Source organism: Leopardus geoffroyi, chromosome B4, assembly GCF_018350155.1.
Source record: "Leopardus geoffroyi isolate Oge1 chromosome B4, O.geoffroyi_Oge1_pat1.0, whole genome shotgun sequence".
NCBI lineage: Eukaryota > Metazoa > Chordata > Mammalia > Carnivora > Felidae > Leopardus > Leopardus geoffroyi.
In genome coordinates this window covers 132,801,975-132,825,420 of record NC_059341.1, presented here as the reverse complement: position 1 = coordinate 132,825,420, position 23,446 = coordinate 132,801,975, and the positions used below count along the sequence as shown (strand labels likewise).

Below are 23,446 nucleotides of genomic sequence, written 5' to 3'. Positions count from 1 at the left end.
ATTAAACTAAACCTGTACACACAGTCTATTTTATTTTACTGTCACAGTCCTCTGAGATAACTCTTCCTAGTCTTCTTCAGTTTATCAGTGAGGAAAGTGATGCTCAGAGCATTGTCTAAATTCACAAAGCCGATGAGTGTTAAAGCCAAGAGTTGTACACGGATCTGTCAGACTGTGAGCCTGAGCTGTTAATCACTGAGCTTTGCCACGAGCAAAGTCCCCCGAACTCGAAAGTCCCTGGATTAATGTGTTTTCTCTCCTCTTCTCCTCCCCGCCCCTAGCTCTTCCCCACAAACCTCTGCGGACGGTAGTTCACGTCAATGGCACCTTCAGCCTTCAGTCCTTGAGCCTTCTTCATTTCTCCATACTTTACCACTGCCTGTTCCCCCTCAGCATTTAGCGGTGACGTTCTGAGAAGTAGGGCAGGGCGTGATGGAAAATTGACAGACGGACATGGGTTCAGATCTTGGTGCTGAATCTTTTCAGCTGTGTCACTTGAGCCGCTGACTCAACTTTTCTGACCTCCTTCCATAAAACGGGGAAAATAAAGTCCAGCAGGGGTGATGGCCCTTCCTGCTGACAGGGCTGGCGGTGGGTGACGAACAGTCGTGTCCTACTCTGTGAGCCAGCTTGGTGGGGAGGGGAGGCCAAGCGGGTGGAGTGGATGGTGGTACATTTTAACAGGAAGGGGAAGCAGCTGAGAGCCAACGGCCTGGCAGAGGCAAGGGGAAGGGAAGTGCCAAAGGAGAGCTAGCTCAGTACGCTATTCACGGGGGCCCGCGGGACACTCCTGACCGAGGAGCGAACGTGTGATTCTACCACTTGAGGCACAGCTTGGATGTAACCTGCTTCCTGTTCTTTGCCCATGGTCAAATCCAGCAGCGCTACAGGGCACGTCATAAAAAGTAAATTTCTCTTTCACGCCAGACCCTATGCCCCTGACCCAGAGGCAAACACTATTTTCCCATATATCCTTCCAGAAATATCGGGCGGATATCAAGGAATACAAACCTTTTTTTTTTTTTTTTTTTTTTTTTTTATTTTTGGGACAGAGAGAGACAGAGCATGAACAGGGGAGGGGCAGAGAGAGAGGGAGACACAGAATCGGAAACAAGGCTCCAGGCTCTGAGCGGTCAGCACAGAGCCCGATGTGGGGCTCGAACTCACGGCTCACGGACCGCGAGATCGTGACCTGGCTGAAGTCGGACGCTTAACCGACTGCGCCACCCAGGCGCCCCTTTTTTTTTTTTTTTTTTTTAATATATACAAACCACAATAGAATATACACTATTTTGCACTTTGCTTTTTCAACCTAACACATAATGGCCAACATTTATTGAGTGCTTACTGTATGCCAAACATCATTCTAAACACGTCATATGTAGTGACTCATTTTATCTTCACACAACCCTATGAAAAGTAGTTTTTACTTATTATCCCCATTTTAGGCTCAGAAATATTAAGTATTTCACTTCATGCCAAATGGCTAGTAGGTGGTAGAACCAAGATTTTCTTTTTTTAATTTTTTTTTTTTTAACGTTTATTTATTTTTGAGACAGAGAGAGACAGAGCATGAACAGGGGAGGGTCAGAGAGAGAGGGAGACACAGAATCTGAAACAGGCTCCGGGCTCTGAGCTGTCAGCACAGAGCCCGACGCGGGGCTCGAACTCATGGACCGTGAGATCATGACCTGAGCCGAGGTCGGACGTTTAACCGACTGAGCCACCCAGGCGCCCCGAACCAAGATTTTCAAAAGGATACAATTTATATACCGTACAGTTCAGCATTGTCATGTACAATTTAGTGGGCTTTAGTTTAGTTGTGTGATCATGACCACTATCTGATTCCAGAACACTTTTATCACCCCAAAAAAAAGCTGCATACTCATTAGCAGTCCCTCCCCGGTCCCCTGTCCCCCCAGTCTCTTCAGCCACCAATCTACTTTTCTGTTCTGGACATTTCGTATAAATGGAATCATACAATTGGTGGCCTTCTATCACTGATTTCTGTCACTTAGCATAATGTTTTCAAACTTTATCCATGCGGTACCGTGTATCAGTACTTAATTTCTTTTTGTGGCTGAATAACATGCCATGTGTGAATAGACCACACTGTGTTTATCCATCTACTGGCAGATGGACATTTGAGTTGTTTCCATCGTTTGGCTGCTATGAATAACACTGCTTCTATGAACATTCACATACAAGTTTTTGTGTGTGCATATTTTTTCTATTCTCTCGGGTATATACCCAGGAGTGGCATTGTTGGGTCTCTGTGTCTAACTTCTTTAAAAAAAAATTTTTTTTTAACGTTTAAAAATTTTTTTTAAGTTTATTTATTCATTTCAAGAGAGACAGAGAGAGCAAGCAGGGGAGGGACAGAGAGAGAGGGAGAGAGAGGGAATCCCAAGCAGGCTCTGCACTGTCAGCATAGAACCCAATGCAGAGCTCGAACCCACAAAACGCGAGACCATGACCTGAGCTGAAACCAGGAGTTGGACGCTTAACTGACTGAGCCACCCAGATGCCCCCAATTTTTTTTTTAACATGTATTCACTTTTGAGAGAGAGAAAGAGAGAGAGAGAGAGTGTGTGAGCAGGGGAGGGGCAGAGAGCAAGGGGGACACAGAATCCAAAGCAGGCTCCAGGCTCTGAGCTGTCAGCACAGAGCCCGACGTGGGGCTCAAACCCATGAACTGTGAGATCATGACCTGAGCCAAAGTCATGTGCTTAACTGACTGAGCTACCCAGCTGCCCCGTTTTTGTTTTTTCTATTCTTAGTAGAAATAGGACAACTTTTGAGGTTCTTAGTCTTTTGCTTATAATTCGTTTGTAGAAGTTCAATTCTTTGTCATATGTTTGGCAAAAATGTTTACTATTTAATCTTTTTACTTTAATGATGGTATTTTGTGTGAGAAAATGTAATTTGGGGGGAGAAACTTATAATTTTTTAAGAGCCATATTTATTGGTCTTCTGTTTTATGGTTTCTTGATTTCATTTCTTATTAAGAAAGATCTTTATCACTCTACGATTATATGAGATATTCTCCCAATTCTTCCCCAATATTTTTATGTTATCACCTATTTGCAATACAAAAACGTTACTCACATAACCGAATGTCACCAGGGGTCACTCTGCTCCTTTGAATTTAGCCAAAGATCGGCTCAAGCATTTGTTACAGGATTTGTTTGAAGCCCAGTCCTCTCCCCAAATGTCTGTGAACTTGGGGGGCTTACTGGCACCCAGCCCCTCTTCTGTCCTGCATGTGCTGTGCACCTACCACATGGGCCCAAATATGCAACCCCCCTCTTCCCTTCATTTTCGAAAAATCGCCCACACAGGCTTGTGTATGTGTCGTGCAGACAGAAGGTATCACTAAGTTTAAAGAGGTGAGAATAAGGGAGACCTCATCACAGTGGGGCCAAGAACAGTGAGTTGCTCTTAGAAACCTTTTAGTTGCCCCACCAGTTGGACCCACCCTCCACTTTCCTCTCTTTTCTTTTTGAGAGAGAGAGAAAGAGGCACGAGTGCAAGTGGGGGAGGAGCAGAGAGAGGGGGACAGAGGATCCCAAGCAGGCTCTGTGCTGACAGCAGCGAGCCTGATGCGGGGCTTGAACTCAGAAACCGTGAGATCGTGACCCAAGCCAAAGTCAGACGCTTAACCAACTGAGCCACCCAGGCGCCCCTGTCCATGAGTCATCGAAAACACTAAGGATGTTTAGGTTGGAGAAGGCAACAATGAGAGAAGATCAAAGGCTCTCCTCAGATATTTTAAGGACTATTCCATAACACGTGGTTCTGGAGGAAGATCGGTTAGAATTACAGAGAGTCAGATTTTTATCTCGGGTAAGAAAGAACTTCCTCAGGGTCCAAGTTGTCATTTTAAACCAGCTTTACCCCCTGGCTCTGCGGCAGACCGTCCGCAGGGCTTGTTCCAGCTCTGACTCTCAGACCTCTTGAAACTCATTCCTCTTGCCAGGTCTCTGATGCCGACCCTTCATCCTAGCCCCTACTCTGCTTTCTCCCTGCCCCTTGGATCTGACGTCTCGGAACCTCTCTCCTCTTGCACACTGGCCCGCCTTTGCCCGGTGCTGTGGCTAGGACCAGCCCTTCCCACTCCCATCCCCAGGTCTCGGTACCCAAGGCCCCTCCCCTGCCTCCTCCCTGCGAGGAGAAATCAGGTCCTTACCAACCGTGGAACTGGATGCTTCTGAGGGTAATATGTTCCTTGTTTCCAGAGTTAGGGAAGCAAAAATGGACCATTCCCTGTTGCTAATATTATCAAAAGGAGGTATATTCGTTGGAATTCTTTGCTTATAAGTGCCAAAATCCGGCCTTGGCCACCGTGAGCAAAGACTAGAAGAACATCGAGTAGCTAGAAAGTCTGAAGTGAGTCCAGGGACCGGGAGAAGAATCATGGCCCTTCCAACCCTTGAACCATCTCTTCAAGGTAACATGTCTGGAATGGGTGAGCCCCCATGTGTTTCCAGTCTACAGTTTACCCCAGTCAAGACTCAAAATCCCAGGAGCGGGAATTTTGACTGACCAAGCTTATTGCACGTGCCCTGGTTCTAGCTGGGTGGGTGAGAGGCAGGCTCCGGAAGAAGCTGTGAAACCTCTGAAGACCCCCCCTGATGGCCCTGCTAGTGGCCTTCACAGGGGAGCAAGAATTTTTTAAAATAATTTTTGAAAACAATTTTTTAATGTTTATTTATTGTTTATTTATTTTTGAGAGACAGAGAGAGAGAGAGAGCAAGCAGGGGAGGGGTAGAGAGAAAGGGAGACACAGAATTTGAAGCAGGCTCCAGGCTCTGCACTGTCAGCACAGAGCCCAAAATGGGGCTCGAACTCATGCACTGAGCAATCATGACCTGAGCCGGTCAGATGCTTCACCCACGGAGCCACCCAGGCGCCCTGGGGGAGCAAGACTTTTGGCTTAAAGTCCCCACAAGCCTGAAGGCAGTGGAGGGCAGGTGAACTCCCTCCAGTGCAAGAATCGGGGGCTGTCAGGAAAGGAGGGTGGATTCTGGGCAGACAAAAGAACAAGTTTAGGATAAATGGGGAACGAGATTAGTGGACTCTGGGTCCACTTTGGAATCTTCTAGACTGTGGGAAACAATTTGTTTTTCACCAGATAAGTTCACTAAAGCAAAATGACCGCTTATCTGCCATCACCATCATTTCATAGAAGGAAGGTTATTAATACAAAAAAGCGGAAAAGGGAATCTCAGAATAAAAGAATGTCCTTAAAGTGAATACACTCACTTTAAGTCAGATTTGCAGACTTGCCCCTTCGTAGGCTGTAGGAGTCTTGGGCTAAGTGATGTGCAGCTTCCTTACTAGCCCCAAGTTTCTGTGATCCCAGTGGGATCTTGCTGTTGAACAGTGATTCTCCATAGGAGCTGGGGAGGGGCAAGATTGCCCCCTGGGAGACTTGGCCCCTGCCTGGAGACATTTCCAGTTGTCACAGCTGGGAGTAAAGGAGGAGATGGCATCCTACTGGCATCTAGAAACCAGGGATGCCGCCCAGCTTCCTACTATGCACGGGACAGCTCCCACCACCATCAGTTTTCTGGCCCAAGATGTCGAAGGACGAGGTTCAGTGACTGTTATAGACAGAAGAAACATCTCAGGAAGCAATTCAAATCCAAAAAGGATTAGAGAAGAGTGCACTCAGGCGTTGTCACAGCCCTTATGCAGGAGGCAGAGTTTTTTAGTTAAATTATAACTCCTTCTTTAAATAAAAGGTATTGCTTCTTTAACCCAACACCCCCCAACCACTGCAGAGACCTCTTAACCACTCCTCACATCCCTTCTCACCCACTGCAGGAGTTTCTCTACATTGCACTCCTAGGGATCTGCAGAAAAATTACTCCGATTACGTTGAGCCCCAGCTCAAACCTTCTGGTGGCTTCTATCACACTTACAAAAGATTGTGGTTCCTTACCTTTTCACAGCACCCCCCCCCCCCCCGCCCACAGACCACTTCATGGAAAAGATCCCTCTCCTCCCCCATCTCCCTTCCCACCACCCTCCACCCTTTGTCCCACTTCTTTTTTTTTTCTTTTTCTTTTCTTTTTTTTTTTTTTTTTTTAAGATTTTAAGTAATCTCTATACTCAGTGTGGCCTCGAACCCACAACCCTGAGATCCAGGGTCAAGAGTCACATGCCAAGCGCCCCGCCTGCTTGATCCTTATCTGAAGCACTTATTATTCCATAATGTCATGTTATTCTTTCATTTGTTGGTTTGTTGATTGTCTTTGTCTCAACTGTAATGCAAGCTCCATTAGAATTTGTCTTCTCGGCTGAATCCCCAGCACCTAAAACAGTGTATACGTGTGGTAGGGACCCAATAAATATTTGCCGAATGAATCGTTAACATTTTGGTAACTATGCTTCCAGTCTCCTGTCTTTTTTTTTTTTAACTGATTTATTTCATAGAAAAGATACAGGGGCACCTGAGTGGCTCAGTTGGTTAAGTGTCCAACTCTTGATTTCAGCTCAGATCATGATCCCACCATCATGGGCTCAAGTCCTGTGTCGGGCTCTGTGCTGAGCATGGAACCTGCTGGAGAGTCTCTCTCTCTCCCTCTGCCCCTCTCCCCAACTTGCACTCTTTAAAATAAATAAACAGACATTTAAAAAAAAAAAAAAGAAAATACATAATACCATCTACCCAATTTTGCCTCTTGATTTTTAAAAATTTTATTTTAGAGACAGAGAGCACGTAAGCAGAGTAGAGGGGCAGAGAATCTCCGCACTGAGTGTGGAGCCTGACACGGGGCTCAATCCCACGACCCTGAGATCATGACCCGAGCCTAAATCAAGAGTCAGATGCTCAGCTGACTGAGCCACCCAGGTACCCTGCATCTTGGGTTGTTTTTTTTTTTTTTAATTTTTTTAATGTTTATTTATTTTTTGAGAGAGAGACAGAGCACAGAGGGGAAAGAGCAGAGAGAGAGGGAGGCACAGAATCCGAAGCAGGCTCCAGGCTCTGAGCTGTCAGCACAGAGCCCGACGTGGGGCTCAAACTCATGAACCGTGAGATCATAACCTGAGCTGACGTCAGACGCTTAACCAACAAAGCCACCCAGGTGCCCCGGTGCATCTTGATTTTTTAATGTACAATCAGATATGAAACAGTTCCTTAGTATTGACTCTTCATAAACATTTTAATAGTGGCATAACTATTTCTTGGGGTAGAGATACCAACATCTTCTTGAACACTCAGTTTATTCTGATCTTTTGCCATTGTAAATATCTATCTGATTTAGTACTTAAATGTTTTTTTCTTTAATTGGTGTAATTTCTTTAGGATGGCATCCAAAAACTGGAGTTACTGGACAAAGAATATGATGAGTACCTTTACATTTCTTAATACAGGCTGTAAAAATGACAATACCTTATTTTTCCCTCTCTCTTTCCTATTCAGTCTTACCCAGCCTGCAAAAGCCCCGAGCTGACTTTGAACTTCTTCAACATTTACGGGAAGAGCCCTCTGATTGTGCACTTCCTCCAGAACCACGCCAGTCTGCAGCAGCACGGCAAAGACGTGTTGATAGTCAGAAGGGAAAAAACCAAGAGCATCCCATATCCTTTCCTCCAGTGGGCAGGGCTCACGTTACGCCAGGCCCCTGCTTCTCCCAGAAGCAAGGGTGTGGAGAGGTACCCAGCCCTGAGCACAGTGCTTGGCGCATAGTAGGTGCCCGTCAAGGGTAGCCATTGATAGGAGCCTAAGGGTCGTTTTAGTTCCAAATCTGCCTCATGAGCTAGCTGTGTAGGATCCTGGGCAAGTTAAATTTCCCTGTGTGCAAAATCTCTTCCTGTCTACCAGGGTGAATGCTAACTAGGTGTTCAAACATATTTTGCGGCTCAGTAATGCTTCCCAGAGGCTCACTGACCCTAGAGTGTGTATCGATCAGGATTTTGGGTCCAGGTATGGGTTTGTTCTAACCTCCTCCTCACACACACACCCCTCCTCCAGGCTCATCGGCGAATCCCTGGCCCTGTTGGCATTTATCTTAAAGATTGGGGAACTGGCTCAGATCTTAAGAAAACAGATGTGACATGTTGGTGTCCTGAGTCCTAGCAAGCAGTTTGCCATAGGGGGTCAGAACAGGGAATCCGGGAAACCTGGACTCAAGATAACAACCCAACTGTTGACCAGCTGAGTGACCTTAGACAAGTCTCAGCTTCTCTCTTAGCCTCGTTTGTTGTTGTTGTTGTTTTCCATCTATAAAATAGGATAACAACACCTGCCTTCTAGGGCTGTTGTGCAGAATACAAGCACAACAGCCATAAAGGCTTACCATAGTGCCTGGCAGGTAACAAATGCTTGAATGTTACCTGTCAATACACCGTTTCCCAGCAGGAAGAGCTGCCAGAATGGACTGGACAGCACTTGCCCGGTAGAGCTCATATCCCCAAATGTATTTATATGCCTATAGGCAGAGAATAATAGCTCACATTTCATAGCACTTTATTATTCATAAAGCACTTTCCCACGTATCACCTCTTTGCTCAGTAGACAGTGGAATGCAGCGGAAGGAGCCTGGGCTGGGGACACATAGCCCCAGATTTGAGTCCCAACTCAGCAAGCCACCGGCCTTAAGGTCTCGTGTGCACAGTTTAACCTCTGAGCTCAATGTCTTGATCAGCTCCTTCCTCAAATAGGGATAATCATACCAAACCAATAGAGTTGTGACCAGGATTATGTGGCAGATGGCTGGCTCTAAATAGGTAATAACTATCGTAATTATTATTAACATCATCTAAGGCAGGAATGATTATCCCTATTTTACAGAGGAGAAAATGGAGACGTAGACAATGACTTATCTTGACTTGAGATCCCAAACTTGTGAGATGCTGATGGATCCAGAAGGGGTAGAGAGGGAGGGGGAGGCACAGAGGTGGGGGAGGCACAGAGGATTTTTCAACGTACACACATGATATAGAGGATGAGCCCTTGGGACGGAAAGGAAAGGAAAGTTGGAATCCCTTCCTCTTGGCCACTGTGACGATAGAGTAAGAATGGTATTTATTTGTTTATTTTTCGTTGAAGTGTAGTTGACTTACAATACTGTAATAGTTTCGTGTGTGTAACACAGTGACTTGACAATTCTATACATTATGAAGCACCTCCCACAATAAGTGTAGTCACCATCTGTCACCAGACAGAGTGGGAATTTTAGATGGCAGTCCCAAGAAAGCATTTCCTAGCCTTCCCATCAGCGGGAGGAGAGAAGGGCTTTATTGGGGAGGATAGCCTCTTGCCTTCCAAAGTAGGCCATGGTCAAAGGGCAGGAGTCATTTCCTGCTCAGATTCCAGTGGTCTGGTCCAGAAGCAGGTCATTTTCCCCACGCTGCCATCTCACCACCCCACCCTCCCGGCCGGGCCATGCACGAGGCCATCCCGCTGATCAGGCTCAGAGTCAATAATACCAACTGACAACGTGGCGGTTTCCTTGACGGCTGAAGCCACTGAGTCCATCCTGACGTACGCCGAGGTCATCGAACTGACCCTGATCAACATGAAGAAGCGGAAGGAAAACCTTCGCATGCTGAACTGGCTCCACCGGAATGAATGGAGTTATTTTCACGAATACCTAAAGGCACTACAAGAAAACTTCCTCAGGTATTTAAGGGCTTTAGGGAAGGGGCATTGTTTGAGCACCTGTCTATTGTCACACGTGGCAGGTTTTAATTGGAGGCCTAGCCCTGGGACTATCTTTTTTTTAAGTTTATTTATTTTGAGAGAGAGAGAGAGAGAGAGAGAGGGAGTGGGGAGGTGGGGCAGAAAGGGAGAGAGAGAGAATCCCAGGCAGGAGCAGGCTGCGAGCTGTCAGTGCAGAGCCCAACGCAAGGCTTGATCCCACGAACTGTGAGATTATGACCTGAGCCGGAATCTGTGGGACTCTCTTAAGCACATTCAGCTTTCTTGTGGTTAGAATGTAAACCCCAGAAAAACAGAGACCGGATCTTTCCTTGAAAGTTATTTTTTTCTTAAACTACAACATCATTTATGTTCAGTGAGAAGAAACAAACAGACCTGGAAAAGCACCTGGCCAACATTTTTCTAGAAAAAGACCTAGTCTTTTCTCCTGGGTCCGTAGAGGTGTATCTCTAAACAATCTAGTTTACAATCTAAACAATCTGTCAACCTAGTTTTTAGGCTTTTTTTCCTGCTTAGCAGCGCATTATGGATATTTTCCTGTGCCTCCAGCCATTTGCAATATTTTTAATTTCTTTAGAAAATGTTCAGACCTTCCAGAAATGTTAAAAGAACAGTGCAGTGAACATTGTATGCCCTCACTGTGTTTACCAATTACCCACATTTTGCCACATTTTCTTTCTCTCTGTAGTAATTAGGTCAAATTCATTTCCCCAGTGGTGCCCAGAATATCCTTTTTGGCCCTACTTTGCTTCCCAGTCAAAGATTGGGAATTATAATTTTTGTGATATCACGTTGGTGTCTTTTAATCTATACTGGTGCTCTTCCTCCAGCTTTGTTATGATTCCCTGAATCAATTATGACATTATTAGTTTCTTATGACATAGATTTTTTTGAAAGACTCAAGCCACATTCTGGATTTTTCTGATTATTCCTTCAGGGTATCATTTATTCCAATATATCCTATATTTCTTAAAAAATTTTTTTTTCATGTTTATTTTATTTTTGAGAGAGAGAGAGAGAGAGAGAGAGAGCCTGAGTGGGGGAAGGGCAGAGAGAGAGGGAGACACAGAATCCCAAGCAGGCTCCAGGCTCCGAGCTGTCAGCCCAGAGCCCGACGTGGGGCTCGAACTCAGAAATGGCGAGATGGTGACCTAGGCTGAAGTCAGATGCTTAACCCACCCAGGCGCCCCTATCCTATATTTCTTGTAGATGGGACATCGGGGCTATCCTAGGTGCTTGATAGGATTCAGATAAGATCTTTTTGCCAAGAACACCTCATAGACAATGTTGTGAATACACACGGCACAACACCGGGAGACACTCGGTGTCAGGTCAGCCAGACCCGTGGTCTCTGCCAGGCCTCTCCACCGTAGACTCCATTTTTGTGTCGTTAGTCTGTAATAAGCGACGTGATTCCTTGAGACTGGATGAATAGGTTCTCTTCATTCACCATCTTCGCCCAGTGGTTTTAGCATCCCTGGATGGTCTTTGCCCGAATCAGTTCTTATATTTGGGTTTGCAAAAGGGCCATCTTCCGCCTCCACCATCCCCTCCCCATTTAATAGCTGGCACTTGTCTGTAAAGAAGAGATCACCTTCTTTCGCTCCTTGTGTCTCTCCCTCTCGTGTCTTCTTCGCCCGCTCCCGTAACTCTTTCACAGGGACATCCTGGCCACAAAGGAAGCTTAGGAAACATCTGGCAAAGAGAAATTAGATGTCCATGACTGGACCGGAGCAGGACCCGCTGGGCACTTCATTACCCAAAATAACACTGGATTCAGGGAGCAAGGGAGAGAAAGAGAGAATGGCTGTTGGCTAGGCAGCTATCTGTTATCTGCCATAATAGGAGAGAAAGACAACTATGAACACATAGGTAACTACTTCAGATACCAAGTGATATAGTGGCGTTAGTTTCAAAACATGATCCACGCACACTCACAAAAAACCCGGTAAACACCAGAACCACAAAAATGCAGTTCAGCCTAAATGTTCACCAAAAGATGATTGGTTAACAAGCTGTCATATGTGCATGTCTGCAGCCAGGAAAAATGGCACTGTGAATTTAATGCTCTTATTTCATAAGGAAGGATGGTCACAACATATTATTGAGACCAAAAAAAAAAAAAAAAAAAAAAAAATCAGGATGTGGGGTGCCTGGGTGGCTCAGTCAGTTGAACGTCTGACTCTTGATTTCAGCTCAGATCATGATCCCAGGGTCATGGGATCAAGCCCCGTGTCAGGCTCAGCACTGAGCATGGAGTCTGCTTAAGATTCTCTGTCTCTCTCTCTCTCTCTCTCTCTCAAAAAAAAAAAAAAAAAGGTAGTTAAAAAAAAATCAGGCTGTAAAATAGTGTGTGTGATAGACACAGTTATTTATCCCCATTTTACAGAAGTCGAGGTCAAGGACAGAACCTTAAAGGGCCACCACATATATGGGGAGGACAAAATATGGGGCAGAGGAGGAGTGGCCAGAAGGGAAGGAGAGCCTGTATGTCAAGATGCACCAACCATGAGGCCAAGGGAAGAAAGGGTTAAGGGAAGCAGTGATCAGCAGTGGGTGTGCCAGATGGAGAAGCCTGGGGCTGAGACGAGTTTGGTGATTAGGTAGAGGGTGGTCTTAGCAGGGCTGAAGTTCGACACCAGAGTCTGGGACGTTAGGGGCAAGGTGTGGACCCCCAGGGGTGAAGGAGACCACTAAGAAGCAGAAGGAACAAAATTCTGTACCAAAAAGGGCAAGGTTGGATGGTGAGTAACAGCGCTGTTTAAATGTAAAGTGGAAGATACAAGCCGGTGTGAAGGGGGAGAGATGGGAGTTGCAGGTGAGGGAGGAGAGGGTCAGGATGGGGAAGCGAGGGGACCCGGAAACGCTCTCCAGGACTCTCCTTGCTTCTGCCTTCGTTACTTTAGTTCCATATGCTTTGTTTCTTCTATACTTTGTTTCTTCTTCACTCATCGTCCCAACAGATTTTCAGCCACTTCTACGCACCAGGTGTTATGTCCTGTTTAGAACATACATGTCTGTCTCTCCCAATAGTTGCGACAATCCTTGAAGGTGGGATCCTTGGAATGACAGCGGCTAGGGTCGGGATGGAAGGGTTTTTATTTGCTGGCTCTGCGATGTCGGGCCGGTCACGTGTATTCAGTTTCTTTGTTGGTTAAATGAAGATAGTATTTCCTACTTTGGAGAGTGGCACCGATCAAGTAAAATAAGGCACATTAAACCTGTTTACAGGGCCAAGCCCACAGTAGGTAATTGGGCCACTTAGAATAAGGCTTAGCTTCGAGTGACGAAAGAACTCAAAATAGTGGCTAAAACAGGATACAAATTTATTTCTACTGTTTAAAAGGAGTCCAGTAGATATGGCAGGTCGCAGTGTCAGGGACCCAAGTCCCTTTTGCCTTATTTCTCCATAATCCTTCGCCCATGATTCAGCTTCATAGTCTAATATAGCTGCTCGAGCTCCAGCTAACAGGTCCACGTTCCAGCCAGTAAAAAGGAAGCTAAGTCCAAAGAAATGCATCCCTCCTGTGAGTCCCATGCAAACCTTCCATTTTTCATTCCATTTTTCATTCCATTGACCAGAAAGACTCACACCTAGCTGTGGCATTAGCAAGGCGAAAATAATTTAGGGCTCATACTACACTTATTGAACATGACATCTAGAGTGTATTTATTTCAGCGATATATAAGGACATCCTTGTCTAATAAAGGCATCCTTATCAGGTGAATTATAGTGTAGCTATTTTAAGACAGGAGAAGCTTTGTAATTGTGTGTGAGCAATCTCATTGCTAAATATATCCACTTTTTGTTGGAGAAGGCATTTAATGAAGTGATTCTAAAAATTTTGTCTACAGAGGAAAATGGTGGCCTCAAAACACATCTGTGCTGTCAGACATCAGGGCAGGGCTACCCTTGGGGAAGTAGGGCCTGACTGAGTAGGATATGGTTGTGGGGGCCTCTGGGGAGCAGGCAGTGGTCTGTTTCTTGACCTGGGTGCTGGTTGTGGGTGGGCTCAGTACACAAAAACTCCTTGAGCTGCACATTTAGAGTCTATGAACTCTTTGGTATCTATGTTCTAAAGGAACATATTAAGGAATTCCTTTTCCTGGTGTGTTCCTTTCCCTTGAAATACTACAGTGGCTTTGCAGTTACGTTAGTTTTTAAAAGACTCCCATCTGAAGAGATCCATAATGAAGCGTTGATGGATGCAACTACACGGTGTCTGGGATTTGCTTCAAGATAACCCATTTGGGGGCCGTCTGGGTGGCTCAGTTAAGAATCTGACTCTTGATGTTGGCTCAGGTCATGATCTCGCGGTTGTGAGATCGAGCCCCGTGTTGGGCTCTGTGCTGACAGCACGGAACCTGCTTGGGATTCTCTCTCTCTCTCTCTCTCTCTCTCTCTCTCTCTCTCTCACTTTCTCTGTCTCTCTGCCCCTCCCCAGCTCATGTGCATGTGCGTGCGCTCCCTCTCTCTCTCTCTCTCTCTCAAAATACATAAACATTTTTAAAAAATAATAAAAATAAATAAAATAACCCATTTGGGGTGGGAATGGGGAATGCAAAGGGAGTAATAAATGAATCAAGATTAACCTGTTGGTAACTACTGAAGTTAGTCTAATGGATAAATGGTGTTAATTATGCAATTTTCTTTTATATATATTTTTTGAGTTTTTTTGAGTTTTTTTTTTTTTTAATGGTAGCCGTAACAAAAAACCAAAAGGTGACCCATGCCCTTTGGAGTATTACCTGCAGGTGGGCTAGGACTCCTCTGGGACCTCAGTTACCACTTACAGAGCATGTCAGTTAGGAGAACTGTTTTTGAAGTCGGACAGACCAAAGCTCTGTCTCTCTCTCTGCATGAATTAGGTCCATCACGTAGCCTGTGTGAGGCTTGGATACCATCTGTAAAACAGGGACACTGATTGTTCTCACAGGACAGTTGTAGGTGAACTGCGTTCCGTTGTAGATATCTAGCTCTGCGCCTGGCTCAGAGGAAGGGCTCAGTAAATGAAGGCTGTCAGAGATCATACCCGCAAGCCCACACCACGCAGAACAGGACTCGGAGTTGAAAGTCCGTAGTGGGGGGAGACCCGGAGCAGCCCCCCTTAGAAAAAGCAATCCAGGAGTCCCTGCTGTAGGTGGAGGAAGAGCCTAGTCTGCCCGTGCCAATGGAGTGTGTGCACCAGGGAGCCGGGCCACTGGCTGCCGGAGAACTTCGTTTACATGTGAGTCCAGAGCCCCCATCCCCACGCTTGTCCGGGGGCAGAGCACCCACCATTCGGAATGCTCTTTGCAGAACCCCGTGAAAGATTTCAACATATGATTCTGTCCCACAAACTAAAGATGCTTTTCCAGTGGAAAATACGGGCCTAAGGCACGCGTAGGCTTCAACAGCTCAAGAAATAACGGTATGGAAAATATTACCGAGGAATTACGTCAACGCCTTTCTGTCAGAAAACGTGATCGTAACAAGGACACGTGCAATTTGCTGTCCCTTGCCTCTTCATCGTACACAGAAGCAGGCTCCCCAGGGTTAAGAAAAGTTGTGGCGGAAGATCCCCAACGTAAGAATGTTGTTGCAGCAGAATTTCTTCCTTTGACATGGGAAAAGATGCCCATTGTTGGGATAACCATTGGTTTTGATACAGGCAGGCTGAGTCCGAGGACCCCGGGAAGGTCCCCCAGGACCAGCCGAAGGGGTCCTTGACTTCGCGCAGGATAGAAATCAAATGCAAGCCAGAGAAAGTGAAAAGACTTTATTGAATAGTGTCAATGACAGGTAGAGAATAGCGGACGGATTGTCTGGGAGACTTGGAAAGGAAAGGAGAATGAGTCTCATCCCTGCTTGGGGTTAGGGGCTTATATTGGAAAGGGGTCTAAGGTACGTGTTTCTTCAGGAGTCCAGGGTGGCGTCCGATCAGAGGTGTCAGAACAACAGGTTCTGTAAATTCCCGACAGTAGGGATATTGATGCCAGTGTCAGCCTGGAACGTGTTTGGGATCCGGCTCCTCTTAGACATTATCGGGTGTCTGGGGGCCAAGGACAAAACTCAGACAAGAATTAACTTTCTTACTTCCCCCTAAAAGTGGGAACACAGCTTCTTTGGCTCATGCAGAAATGAGACCTAGCAGAAAAACAGCAGAGACGGAGCCTTTCTAAAATGGAGGCCCTTCAGCCTCCCTACCTCAGTTTAGGCCAAGTTCAATGCTGGTTTTTTACCAGTCCTTCTGCATCTATCCTGCGTCAGCAGAGAAGTACCTGACAGCATCTTAATTCGCACGGATACATTTCTATCGCTCCTTTGTCTACCTTGAGTGCCCATACATGCTTCTTCATCAAGTAAATGTCCGCTCACGTTTCAAAAGTCAGCTGGTTTATCATCCAATTCATCATTCCAAAAGTGTGCCACACGCTTATCTGACACACTCCGCCGAAAACCTTCTTCTGTAAGAACACCAGGGGAGTAGCCGGTATTTACTGGGCACTTCCTTTATTTTTTACATACCAGACACTACGCTAAGCACTTGACCTGTATAGTAACTCAATCAATCCTCACCACAACCCCACTTCCTATTATCACCGTGTTGAGATGGGTCCCCCGGCCTGGAGAGCTTAAGTAATCTGCCCAAAGTCACACAGCAAGTGGGAGCGCCCCAACCTGAATTCAGCTTGCCCTCAAAGCTCAGCTTTCTTTCAGATCGTTGATTTCTTCACCTGTCCTCCTAATTTGAGTGTGTGTTCCTTGAGTTTAGGAACCACATCTTCTCTAGGTCTCCAAGGGCTGATATGACCCCTACAGCACACAGCAGGGGCTCATGACCGAGTTGTTGGTATGGAGTCAGCTCTCCACTTTAGTCAGCTGCTCTTAAATGAGTACATTTGTAAATATTTGTCTCTCTTTACGTATGAAAATAGGAGTGAAAAGATCATGTGGACTCTTGAGGTTTTTTTTCATATGTGCCGTTGTGATTTCCCCCACAGGGAGGTGAAGAATATCGATCAAAGAGCATTGGATCAAAAGAAGGCAAATCGCATGTTCATCCAACCTTCAACCTTCATTGAAGAGTCCCCCGACAAGAAATTTAGAGGAAGCCATGAGAGGGAGATGGCGTTTATTTCAAGGTTTGTTCTGTTTTTCTTTCTTTTTTTTCTTTTTTTTTTTTTGATGTTTATTTATTTTTGAGAGAGAGAGAGAAAGAGAGAGAGGCAGAGAGAGAGGGAGACACAGAATCCGAAGCAGGCTCCTGGTTCCGAGCCATCAGCACAGAGCCTGATGCAGGGCTTGGACTCATGAACGGTAAGATCATGACCTGAGCCAAAGTCAGATGCTTAACAGACTGAGCCACCCAGCTGCCTCTTTCTTTCTTTCTTTCTTTCTTTCTTTCTTTCTTTCTTTCTTTCTTTCTTTCTTTCCTTCTTTATTTCTTTCTTTCTTTCTTTTTCTTTCTTTTTTTGTTTTGTTAATGTTTATTTATTTTTGAGACACAGAGAGCTCATGCGTGCAAGTGGGGGAGGGGCAGAGAGAGGGAGGCAGGGGATCAGAACCAGGCTCTGCGCTGACAGCAGAGAGCCCGATCTGGGGCTCTGACCCGAGAACCATGAGATCATGACCTGAGCCGAAGTAGGACCGTGTGACCGACTAAGCCACCCAGGCACCCCTCGAGGTTTGTTCTAACAAAGACCGTGGAAAAGTGGAAATGTGACCACTGTCAGAATTCTTAATGATGTGGAAATGTTGGGGTTCAGAGCCGACGGCCAAGAAAGAATTTTTGAGACATCTTTGGTGCAAAAAGGTGGTTTTACTAAAGCAGGGGGACAGGACCAGCAGGCAGAAAGAGCCGCACTGGGGTCCTAAGGGGTGACTGATCATATACTTGGAAGTGAGGTAAAGACTAGGGGACTTTTCCAAAAGGTGTTTCATATGCTAAGGAAGACTCACATCCAAGACGCTTAGCTATTGTCAAGCTAAAGTTGTTTTTCCTGATAGCAAAGCATGGACATTAAGACTGTTGGAAGTTCCTGGAGGAACGTCACAATCTGCCTGTCTCAAGGACCTGTCAATGGGCTGCGGGTTATAAGGAAATTTAATTTTATCTACGTTTCTTCCTGCCTTTGTTCCCCACGTCACTAATACATGGAAAAGAGCACATGAAGGTTTACTCACTTTTATGTGTTACTCACCCAACTCTCATTTTCATTATAATTCATAGTAGTAGCGGTGAGGTTTGGGAGTGAAGGGGGGGGGGTATGTTTGTGGGGTTTAGAGCTGACAGCCAAGAAAGAACTCTTGAAGACATCTTTGGTGCAAAAATGTGGTTTTAGTAAAGCACAGGGACAGGACCTGGGGGAGAATAGCTGCGCAAGTGTGGGGATGACTATTTTATGGAGTGGGGGGAGAGAGAGTCCAGAGGTAGTTTCCAAAGAGACTTTCATATGCTAAAGACTCACAGATTCCTGGAAGCCTAGCTATCATCAAGCTAAGGTTGTTTTCCCCTCTGGCCAAACATTAACATTAAGACAGTAGGGGGTTCCTGGAGGAATGCTATTATACTCTGTATTTGCCTCCAGTATTTGTCAATGGGCTGCAGGTTATAAAGAAATTCAGTGTTACCTGCCATTTCCTTCTTGCCTTTGGTCCCCAGATCCCAATGGAGGGGTGATGTTGGGGCTCCAGGAAACTGAGTCTCTAGGTTTCTAGAGATGAGGCTATTGATAAGATTGCCTTTTTCTTCTAATTTAGTAAGATATTTGTCAACTGATAGATATTCTATCGTTTGTTTTCTGTCCTTTCCTTTGTCCTTTCCTGTGTTCGGGTAGCCGGGAGTGTCCAAGGAATATTATACATATCCCACCTGGGAGGAGGGGTTTCTGCTAGCTTGTGCTTGGCCCTCCGCTTGCCTTAGGCTCCCTCACCTGTAATAAGAGTTACCAATGATTTTGTACCTCCTCTGTGCCAAGCATTTGTACTTTATGAACTGTACGTCAGTTCAAACTAGCTCGAGCGGGGGAAAGTCCAGTGGCTTCAATAACTGGGAAGGCCACAGACAGGCTGGCTGCAGGTGTGTTGGACCTAAGGGCTCAATGACATTTTAGGTTCTCTCTCTCTCTCTTTTTCCCTCGCACCCCCTTTCCCTCTATGTGCTGGCTTGTTTTCCAAGCTGCCTTCGCCTACAGAAAAAGAGGGCCACCGACAGCCCCAAGTCTATGTTCTTACTGTCTATGACCTCAGAGGAAGAGGGACTTTCTTTCCCAGCCTCCATAAACCAAGCTTCATAAAAGTCTGATGGCTCTGCTTGGGTAATGGCCCTACCGATCTGTGTATAACACAGTATTTAAGTATTCTTGAACACTGTGTTCAAGAAACAGTGCTATTTGATTAGCCAGGCCTGAGTGTCCCTGTGGCCTGAGAGAGCAGGGCACAGTCAGTGACATAAGTCGAATGGGTGAGATGCCATCAGACAAAGACAACATGCCTACTTTATATCTCATCAAACCCTCTTAGATATCATCACTGATGGGGTTTGGGGATGATGGTGGGGTTCGGAGCTGATGGCCAAGAAAGAATTCTTAAAGACGTCTTTGGTGCAAAAAGGTGATTTTGTTAAAGCATGGGGACAGGACCCTTGGGCAGAAAGAGCTGCATTGGGGTCGTACCCGAGTAACTAACTGTATACCTTCAGGTTGGGAGGGCGTTATGGATAGAGTAAGTCTCTAAGATATTTTGGAAGCAAGGTTTCCAGCACCTTGAGGGGCTAGCTGTGTTAGGCAAACGCCATTCGTTACGGTTTAGTAAAACCTCGGTCATGAGACCCTTCAGATGTATATCAGGGGGTCATACGCTTGGAGTAGGATTGCCAGCATATATCTTGGGGGAGTTGAGATAAAGGAAGTTTCGAAAGGAATTTTTTTTTTTAATTTTTTTTTTTCAACGTTTTTATTTTATTTTTGGGACAGAGAGAGACAGAGCATGAACGGGGGAGGGGCAGAGAGAGAGGGAGACACAGAATCGGAAACAGGCTCCAGGCTCTGAGCCATCAGCCCAGAGCCCGACGTGGGGCTCGAACTCACGGACCGCGAGATCGTGACCTGGCTGAAGTCGGACGCTTAACCGACTGCGCCACCCAGGCGCCCCTCGAAAGGAATTTTTATATGTTAAGGTAGACTTACGGGATCCTGGAGGTCGGGATAATGTTAAGCCAAGATTCCCTTTCTTCTCTAGCAAAGTGTCATCATCGAGGCAGCTGAGCTCCTAGAGGGAGGTCACTCTGCCCGTTTCAAGGACGTGTCAGTGGGCTGTAGGCAGTAGGGAGTTTAATTCTTTTTGCCTTTGTTTCTCACATCACCATGGCAAGTACTTAAACCCCCTTACATCTATTTTTTTTAATCTTTTAATTATTTTTGAGAGAGAGACAGAACATGAGCGGTGGAGGAACAGAGAGAGAAGAAGAGACAGAATCTGCAGCAGGCTGCAGGCTCTGAGCTGTCAGCACAGAGCCCGAAGTGGGGCTCGAACCCACAAACCACGAGATCATGACCTGAGCCGAAGTCAGAACTTCACCGACGGAGCCACCCAGGCGTGCCCCAAACCCCCTTACATCTCGATGAGGGTGATATTAGGGCTCCAGGAAACGGAGTCTATAGGTTTCTGGAGATGAGGTTTGGATAAGATTGCCTTTTTCTTGCAGTTGGCTGTTATCGGTAGACTGAAGGAGACTCCTGTCCTGCATGACTGTGACCTCTATCAGTCAGCCATCTTGCTTCTTTCCTTTTCCCCTGTTCTTAGGCAACCAGAAGTGTCCGAGGAATATCACACATTCCCACCTGGCAGGGGTGGGGGGTTGCTGTTAGTCTGTACTTTGCCCTCGGCTCCCCCCAATCCCCCATCAATCACTTCCATTTTACTGAATGGAAAACTGAGGCACTGACAAGCCAAGTAAACACTGACTGAAGGCCTAGTGTGCCAGGTCCTAAAGATACAAAGAAACAAATACAGGCAAACCTTGTTTTGTTGCTCTGTGCTTTGTGGCACTTTGCAGATGCTGTATTTTTTTTTTTTTTTTTTTTTACACAAATTGAAGGTTTGTGGCCCCCGTACATGGAACAAGCCTATTAGCGCCATTTTTCCCAACAGCATTTGCTCACTTCCTATCTCTACGGCACATTTTGGTAATTCCTGCCGTATTTCAAACTTTTTAATTATATTTGAGTTAACGCAATCTCACGATAAGACTTTAATGGACGAGCAATTGCTTGTAGGGATGAGCATCCGCTCCTGGTGAAGACACTATGAAGATTGTTGAAATGACACCAAAGGATTTAGAGCATTCCGCGAACTTAGTTGATAAAGGGCTCCGGTTTTCAAAGAAGTCCTATGGGCAAAATGCTATGAAACAGCACTGCCTGCTGCAGAGAAATCATTCGTGAAAGGAAGAATTGATCCACGTTGCAAACTTCACCATTGTCTTATTTTAAGTCATTGCCACAGGGACGCCTGGGTGGCTCCGTCGGTTAAACATCTGACTTCGGCTCGGGTCATGATCTCAAGGTTTGTGAGTTCGAGCCCCGTGTCAGACTCTGTGCTGACAGCTCAGAGCCTGGAGCCTGCTTCGGTCTACGTCTCCCTCTCTCTCTCTCTCTCTCTCTCTGCCCCTCACCAACTCATGCTCTGTCTCTCTCTATCTCTCTCAAAAAATAAACATTAAACATTTTTTTTAAAAAAAGAAAAGAAATTGCCACAGCCACCCAGCAGCCTTCAGTAACCACCACCCTGATCAGTCAGCAGCCATCAACACGGCGGCAAGACCCTCCACCAGCAAAAAGATTACCACCTACTGAAAGCTCAGAGGATGGTTAGCATTTTTTTAGTAATAAAGTATTTTTCAGTCAGGCTAGGTACATTTTCTTAGATATAATGCTATTGCACACTTAATAGATTGCAGTATAAGGTAAGTGTATCTTTTATATGCACCGGGAAACCGAAACAATAATTTACTAGCATTATTGCAATATTCACTTTATTGCAGTAGTCTGGAACCAAACCTGCAATATCTCAGAGATATGCCTCTATTTTTAAAAATATTTTAAGTGCTGTTTTATAATAATTGTTACTATTACTCTATAATATTATGGAGGTCTAATTTACCATAAAATGTGCCCATTTTAAGCAGACGATTCAATTAATTTTAGTAGATTTACAGAGTTTTGCAACAACAGCTGCTACAATCCAGTGTTAGAACTTTTTCATTATCCCAGAAAGATCCTTCATGCTTGGTTGTAGTCAATCTGTTACCCTCTCCATTTTCAATTATCTCTCTGGAAATGACATATAATATTGCCACTTTATTTCAAGAGCCAGATATTACGGTGATGTTAGTTTCAAAGGAGACTGGGAAATGTAGTTTAAAAAAAAATCTGGACATATTACCATCTTAGACAAAAACTGACTCCGTTGCTAAAGAAAAAGGGAGAGTGGATGATGGGTTGGTTGGTAACTAACCATCTCTGTCACAGATAGATCGTGTTATACTCTCCATTTTTGAGAAGAAACCAAAGCTTAATGGGTTGAGAAATTTAGCCAAGGAAACTTTCCAATCTTTTTTTTTTTTTAACTTGATTTATTTATTTTGAGAGAGAGCGAGAAAAAACACGAGTGGGGGAGGGGCAGAGAGAGGGAGACAGAGAATCCCAAGCGGGCTCTGTGCTATCCCCGCAGAGCCAGACTCAGGGCTTGATCTCCTGAACCACGAGATCATAACCTGAGCCAAGATCAAGAGCCACCAAGGCACCCTGGAAGCCTTCCAGTCTTAAAGGTTACAATTTTAATTTTCCTCTTAAAGAGGAGAAGACCACAATTTTTTTTTCCTTTTTAAAAAAATTTATTTTAGAGCGGCACCTGGGTGGCTCCGTCATTAAGCATCTGACTTCCATTCAGGTCATGATCTTGTGGTTCATGAGTTTTGAGTCCCACATCTGGTGAACTCATGCCCCGCTTCAGATGAGCTCGAGCCCTGCTTCTGTCTCTCTCTCTCTCTCCCCCTCCTGGGATTCTCTCTTTCTCTCTGCCCCTCGCTCACTTGAGCTCTCTCTCTCTTTCAAAAAAAAAAAAAAAGTATTTTAGAGAGAGAAAGCGTGTGAGCAAGGGGAAAGGGCAGAGCGAGAGAGAGAGAGAGAGAGAGAGAGAGAGAGAGAGAGAGAGAATCTCAAGCAGGCTCCATGCTGAGAATGGAGCCCGACACGGGGCTCAATCCCACCACCCTGGGATCGTGACCTGTGTAGAAATCAGGAGTCGGACACTCAACCAACTGAGCCACCCAGGCACCCCCACAATTTTTTGATAATAGCAGTTTGACGTGAGACCCACCGGCTTGAACCGTGGAATCTCCCAGGATCGATAGTGACTCACTGATCTATCAGAAATGATCTCTCTGATACCCACCTTAGATTCTCGGAAATATAAAAAGCCAACTCATTTTAATTTACGAATATTGTTGCTCCCCCCGACTTTCCCATCTTCTAATTACTTCTTAATCTAGTAACTCCTAGCTGACCTTTAAAACCCAGCTCATGGGGCGCCTGGGTGGCGCAGTCGGTTAAGCGTCCGACTTCAGCCAGGTCACGATCTCGCGGCCCGTGAGTTCGAGCCCCGCGTCAGGCTCTGGGCTGACGGCTCAGAGCCTGGAGCCTGTTTCCGATTCTGTGTCTCCCTCTCTCTCTGCCCCTCCCCCGTTCATGCTCTGTCTCTCTCTGTCCCAAAAATAAATAAACGTTGAA

General features: G+C 45.6%; 1 protein-coding gene across 4 annotated transcripts in view; it reads left to right on the top strand.

Moving 5' to 3' along the window:
* The window catches only part of FAM227A (family with sequence similarity 227 member A), a 75,291-nt gene that overhangs the window by 44,799 nt on the left and 7,046 nt on the right, over positions 1-23,446 (top strand). For all 4 annotated transcript variants that reach the window (XR_006708808.1, XM_045463754.1, XM_045463756.1 and 1 more), the window contains 3 exons: positions 7,433-7,590; positions 9,482-9,634; positions 16,658-16,798. Coding sequence is in view for 3 of the 4 variants with exons in the window: in XM_045463754.1 (XP_045319710.1) it covers positions 7,433-7,590; positions 9,482-9,634; positions 16,658-16,798 (452 nt within the window). In the remaining variant the exon portion in view is untranslated. The remainder of the gene's footprint in view (positions 1-7,432; positions 7,591-9,481; positions 9,635-16,657; positions 16,799-23,446) is intronic.